The following is a 6,890-nucleotide window of genomic DNA, read 5'->3' on the forward strand; positions in this document are numbered from 1 at the left end:
GTAATTTCTCGATTCATCTTATCCTGGCGGTGTCTAACAATCTAATGAGGTCCGTACCAAATCAGACGCTATTTATACCCCAAATAAGGGGATGAAAGGTTAGATTGTAACGGACGCTGTTACTAAGCAGACGTTAATTCGCGAAGCTCTTTCAAAGCCTGGGAAAATAGTGGCCGTTACTTTCATCCTAGTAACTGTATTCCTAGTTGAATTTGCATTTTGGTATTTTAAAAATATTACTTTAAATTCGGGTAACGCAACAAAGACATAACATGTTGAGACTTGTCAGGATAATGCCTTAGGGTCAAACACCTGGAAACAATTAAATGTTTCGTGGTAGGAAGAGTCACCAACTAACAATGCAATAAATCCGAAAATAGATTCCATACCCCTAAACCCATTAAAACACGTCTTTATAGTAAAAATAAAAACGGATGGGGATAAATTCTTTTGTTCAAGTTCTGCCCCTTTTTATGGCCATAGACCAGTCTGAACGATGTTACGTATAAATATTACGTATAAATAAAAAGCCGATGGAATGTCTTAACACGTTTGTGTGAGTCATAAATCACTCAGATTCCATTGATAACAATACAAATGGTTTAGCCACGCCCCCTTTTAAGGTCCTATTGGGTGGGCAATAAAAGGCAATAAAAAAAGAAAAGCATCAGTCAATATACCCTTAGGCTAATTATCAACCCCGCACTCTCAAGAAAATCACGCAATAAAGATCATTCAGTTGTAACCTTTTAAACCGTAAAGACCTGCCGTAAGAATGTCCGCCAAAGTAGGAGTTTACCGCGTGAACGCCCGTGTAAGACTAGGGGCTGATTGCTCGGCGGTGTTTGGGGTTACTGGGTACGAGCCAAGCCTGCTTTTGACAAAAAAGGACGGGACTATTGTTACAAACTCGGAAGACGTTTTGAAGGAATTTATGGAGGAGTGGACGGAGATATATTCAGCTATGGAAACTGGCGACTGGGGTAATTATCGTTACTTGAACTTGAAAATAAAAATAACCGTTATGGAGGGGAGTATAGTATTCGACGATGGTAGCGTATTCACTCTAACAAAGGCCGAAGCAGGGAAACTGAACGAGAAATTTAGTTTTATGAGATTTCACTTCAAGCTTTTAAATGATCAAGCCGAAGTTATTAAATGCATGTACGAAGCTATTGTAAAACGCATGAATGATATATATCAAAAATATTATATAAGTCGTGGTACTATGTCTCACAATGATTACGACCGTGCAAAAAATTTCCTAGCAGCGTGTATAGTTCCTTCGAGCATTTTCGAAGATTTTTGTAACTTGGTTCGTGACAAAAACTTGACGCGTAAGCTACAATTATATAATTTATTCTACATTTGCTTAAATAACGACGCGTACATTCGCGAATTAATTGGAATTGATTGTTTTCATTAAAAGTTTTTGACTAAAATTCGATTCGTAATAATAATAAGCCTAGAATAACCTAGCATAAGCCTATGTTTTTCAGAATCTACCATAGCATAAGCCTACCAGGATCTACAATAGCATAAGCCTATCCCTACAGGTACCAGCCACTTGACGTCATCAAAAATTAGCTGTGACGTCATCAAGGAAACCACCACCAGGTGGCTCAACAATTCAAATTTCCCGCCAACAACATCAATTCAACCCCCATTCCCCCCCTCCAACACCATCACGTGACGTCATCAATTCCCCCCCTCTCCTCCCCCGCAACACCATCACGTGACGTCATCAATTCCCCCCATCTCCCCCCACCCCAGGGATGTCGGTATAAACCCAAAAATTTTACCCCCCTGAAAGGGGGGAAAGAAGGGGGGTAAAATTTTTGGGTTTATACCGTCATCCTTACTCTCTCAGTTACAAAGAGTGCCACATAAATTTGAGAAATGCCTGCCCCATTCAATACTTGCGGGATACAGTGAGCTTGGTACTTTAAGGTGCTATGTTTAGTTTAGCATACATTTTTTCTCCATTCCTTAATCGTACAAAATATGTCTTTAGCCTACCTATTCTTTCTCAAACTTGTCGCGATTGAGAGCTTAAATAGTTTAAAGCGCTACACACTTTCTCTCTTGAAGCAGGCAGTTTAAAAGCTATATGATTAGCCTCGATTATACGAGAAAGAATCGCAACATTGTAGAGGAAACCCTGTTTGCAAAAGTCTTGTCTATTTACATGTATAGGTATACAATCAGGTTCTGATGTTGTAAGACTAGTGAAAGTCAGGACCGATATACAATCAATCCTCACAATGTTTTTATAAATACAAATTTTGAAAAAATATTCCAACTAATGCGAGTGTCCACTTCAAATATCGCTGGTGTCCATTTAAAATATAATTATATAATTACCCTTTTATGGTACTTTTGTTAATATTCAGTCCTCGCACGTGCTCTCTCGACAATATTGCAAAATTTCATGATAAAATATTTTGGGCAAATTTAATTTTGGTGAAAAAAAACGAAGATAAGTATTTTATTAAATAATTGATGTTTATAATGATGTCATTAAACTTAAAAATTTTAATATCTGGGACTTCGGTCATTCCATTTTCTTCTCTTATCGTTCACTTTTTCTAGTCTTTGTCTACTGAGACAGTTTTTTTATTAATATCTGTTCCTTCAGTCTTCATTTTAATTAAGTTTGTTGAGAAATTGTTAAGTTTTGCCCTGATTTGCAACACAAACCCCTACAGACAAAGGCATGAAGTGAAATTTCTCTTCTTGATGTAATCGTCATTAGAAGTAAACATTTTGACGGAACTCCCCTGACCTCTATCTTCTAAACGTGGTTACCAAAATTACTTCGTTACAAAACCGCATATTTTAAGATTATTCATTGCAACATCGATGATATTTGTTAGAGATGGGCCAATACCGATATCGGTTTAAACTGGTATCGGTATCAGTACCGATATTTGGGTAAACCGATAAATCGGTAACAGTACCGATATTTTGTTAAACCGATATATCGGTATCGGTACCGATATTTGGCTAATCCGATATATCGGTATCGGCCCATCTCTAATATTTGTTACGAAAGTTAAGGTTTAATTAGCTTTATAACCTGCGGGTTATCTCTAAAACTTACGATTGTTTTTTGTTTTCAATATTTCAGATGGAAAATTCGGTTAAACTATTTTAAGAAAAAATATCCTACCTAGAATGAACGGATCAAACCAAATAATTAGCAACGCTAAAATTTCTTACTTTCCAGTCGATCATTAGGAACTGTAAACTTGTAGTTTCTTTTATGATTGGATTAGAAATAGTGATAGCTTCCTCATAATCAAAGAAAATTGGCGCGTGATTTGTTCGACGTTTCATAGAAACGCTTTCCAAAATTTTACCAACAGGTAAAGCTTGTTTATCGATATGCAAAATCTAAGATAAAATTTAGAAAATCCCGTCAGTGATTTTCTATTTATACTCATTCCGAACCCTTAATATTAATCTCTATGGAGCTTCATATTGCGAGGTCAAAGAATTTTTGTGAGTTAGACCCAAGATTTTGCGATCAAGGGGGTACACTTTTTTCACAACCAAACTTTACAGCAGTGGTAAAGGCTGAAATGGTATAGCATTTCACTTCTCGTAGTGAAAAGTTAAGTTGGCCATTTTCTGTAGGTTTCAAAATTAATTATTTTTAAACCACGTGCCATCACGCGCTACAAGTTTCAAATCTCGCGCTCAATTTCACAATTTTGGTTCTCAAATTAAGGTCACGCAATTTTTTAAAACATTTTAGACCTACTTTTTGTCATGCTAAGCCTAAGGTTAAATGATGACAATGAAATAGCTAGGACATTTTTATAATTATCTTGAATTTGTCGGTTACTTTCACGCGGTTTCAACGAAAATATCTTGCATATTGCGCTTTGATACAGGGTAATGTATTTTCGACCATTCCCTAACAGAGAGTTAAGATTTAGTCAAAATTCATTCCATTAGTTTTAAAAAATTGGACGATTGAATTCGACAGTTTCCTAAGTAACGTTTCTCCCCAAAATGGGACAGATATTATACAAAAACGAGTTTTGCTTCAAAGTCCCAACTGCATTTATAAACAATCCTTGGCGAAAAAGGACATAGTTTGAAACTAACAAAGGGCCAGAAATTAGAAAATATTACATGTTTTGCAATTCGAAAATAACTTTAATGGAAATGAGAAATTTGGTTTTAATTACGTTGTTCAAATATTTGTTATGATTCGAAATTTTACAACAAAAACGGGTATAAATGCGACGTTTCGAGGTAAAGGGAGCTGAGATATTCATGCATGAAATTGTATAGAATCTGTTCTCGTAAAACTTATCCATGTCAAATAGTTAAGGCGAACTCATACAATATGAGCTTGCAGAATTTTAATTACTCAGAGTGGAACAGATGAGAACGCTTATTTCGAGTAAAATGTCGCTTTACTAAAATGAGATCCCTCATTCTGTTTCGTGGCTTTAAAAGCAGTGTCGTATTTCTGACACTTATCATACATTCAGAATAGGCAGAGGCGATCCCTTGGGGGATATGGGGGGAGGCTCCCCCGTTAAAAAATTGTTAGAGTTGGCAAATTGACGCTCAGTTGGCAAAACGAAAATTTTATGTTCTGGTCTGTTGGGCTCTTGTAGTTTTAATTTGTAGGGAAACTGTTTTAATAAGATTTCTGAAAATATCCCAAACCGAATTTTTGTTGCTCTAAATTCTCTCTGGCCTTTCTACTTTATGATCATGCGAGTGTAGGCGCGTTTCAACGGTTTCGGGCTTTCGGCCCTTTTCCCCGGGGAAAGACTACTGAGCTGAGATACACTGCGGGGGAAAGCGGGGGCATAGGTTTTTTTCCATATTTCTGAGTAAGAAGCACCGTCGCACTCATAAATCTCGTGAATCATATCGGCATTGTATTTTGTTATTGCTTTAGCTCTTTATTTCTTGTTTGTTTCAGTAATGTTACAGTTTCTTTTACTTAATACTTATCTCAAAGTTACCCGCGACATACTAAATTAAAATGAGTTCGAGGAGTAGTTATCGTTTTAAAGTAGAATGTTTGAGTTGCAAAGCAGTTTTTAACAATGACTATAGGAAACCTCTCGATGCAGCTTGTCATAATGGTAAGATCGTTACAGTTAAAACGGTTGGAGCACCTTCAAATCTATTTGACGCTGCAAAACGACGTAAAAAAATGAAGCTACTGATATTGAGGTACCTCAGAGTCACGAAGATTCATGAAAACCAAGTAGTTCTAATACCAAGGGCTTTAAGGGTTTAGGGTTAGAAAAGACAGAGCTATCTTCAAGTATGTCATCTATATGTCAGTCTGAAATTGGAAACAAAGCACAAGTACTTGATGAAACAAATCTTACTAGTCCTTTACCAGATATTAAACTTAGTGCCGATTTGGAAATTCTTAGAACCGTTTACAAAGAACTAGAATTATCAACTGAGTCTCTGAATCCACTATTTTAAAGAAAGATTTAGGTGAAGGTACATCTTCAAAACCCTGTGAAATCGCAGCTATTCCAATTAGTGACTTGGAAACTGAAGAAATTGAAAGAAAAAACACGGAAGATTCATTAAATATTTCATTAAAATGGACTGTCTGTGTTGGTAATTTTTCTCATCTCATTGAAAAAGTGTCCCATGGTAAAACAATATTGCGTTATCTAACAGAGACCACTTGTGTCAACGAGAAATTGTCTGTTATACAGATAATAGACTTTATCCATTCAATTAAAGATGACTTAGAATCACTTAATCATAGATGCGAAAGTTTGTTAGTGAGTATCGAGTTGAAGAACGTTAGCTATTTTAAAGACACTTCAGAATCAAAGTCAGAGTTAGATATAATAGTACATCATGACCTAGGAAAAAGGGACAACAGAACTTCATTTACGGATAATCAAAGGAGCTACCTATCTAATTTCTTTAGGCCCACACCAGCCTAAGTTAGCTACATTTCCAAGCGATGGAAAAATAGATTTAATGCCCAGTGGTATAATAAATTTGAGTTTTTACAGTACAGTACAGTTAAAAATGCAGTATTTTGTTTTGTGTGCTATCTATTTCCATCTGTTTGCGGAAGTGGTAAAGAAAAATCCGAAATGGCCTGGGTTCAAGAAGGTGTTAAAAATTGGGGAAATATGAAAAGCAGCACCAAGCAAAAATTTGGAAAACTTCAACTGCATTTTTCTTCATCTTCTCACAAAAAAGCTGTGTCCGATTACTGCCACTACAGTTTGAAAGAAGGTCACGTAGATGTACTATTGGACAAAAGTAAACGTTTAGCTCAAATTGAAGAACAGAGGGTTTTAGCTCACAACACAGAAATAGTCAAAATATTGGCTGATGTCGCAAGAACTTTAGGAAGGCAGGGGCTGGCATTTAGAGGATCTGAATCAGATGAAAATGGCAACTACAATCAGTTCGTTCAATTAATATCGAGACACAAACCTATATTGAAGCGATGGTTATCCGATACAACTATGCGGTCTTATCATGTGACCTACCTAAGCCCAAAATCGCAGAACGAGTTTATACAGTTGGTTGGAGCAGCAATACAGATTAAAATAGTACAAGAAATAAAAGATTGCCCATTTTTTACCGTTATGGCCGATTCCACGCCTGATAAGTCTCATAAAGATGTTCTGTCTGTCGTCGAGTACAAATCACCTCGGAATTCCTAGTGAGCGACTGTTAGAAGTTTTTGAAACTAAGGACAAAACTGGAATGGGAACAGCAAAAGACATTATAAAAAGTCTTCAGAGTAACGAAATTGACACATCAAATTTGGCTTTTCAATCGTACGACTTTGCCAGTTACATGTCAGGGTTGTTTAACGGAGCATAAGAAAATGTTTCAAAATTAGATGGCCATGCTGTTCCTTA

General features: G+C 36.4%; 1 protein-coding gene across 1 annotated transcript; it reads left to right on the forward strand.

Moving 5' to 3' along the window:
* Positions 1-775: 775 nt before the first annotated feature.
* Positions 776-6,689, forward strand: LOC149672218 (zinc finger MYM-type protein 1-like). The gene is made up of 3 exons (XM_089840123.1): positions 776-858; positions 1,871-1,931; positions 6,024-6,689. Exons 1-3 carry the CDS (start codon positions 776-778, stop codon positions 6,687-6,689), a joined length of 810 nt encoding a protein of 269 aa, XP_089696249.1.
* Positions 6,690-6,890: the final 201 nt, after the last annotated feature.

The sequence above is a fragment of the Phalangium opilio genome, unplaced genomic scaffold (assembly GCF_054372755.1).
Source record: "Phalangium opilio isolate 3A_F unplaced genomic scaffold, DU_Popi_V2 ptg000053l_1, whole genome shotgun sequence".
NCBI lineage: Eukaryota > Metazoa > Arthropoda > Arachnida > Opiliones > Phalangiidae > Phalangium > Phalangium opilio.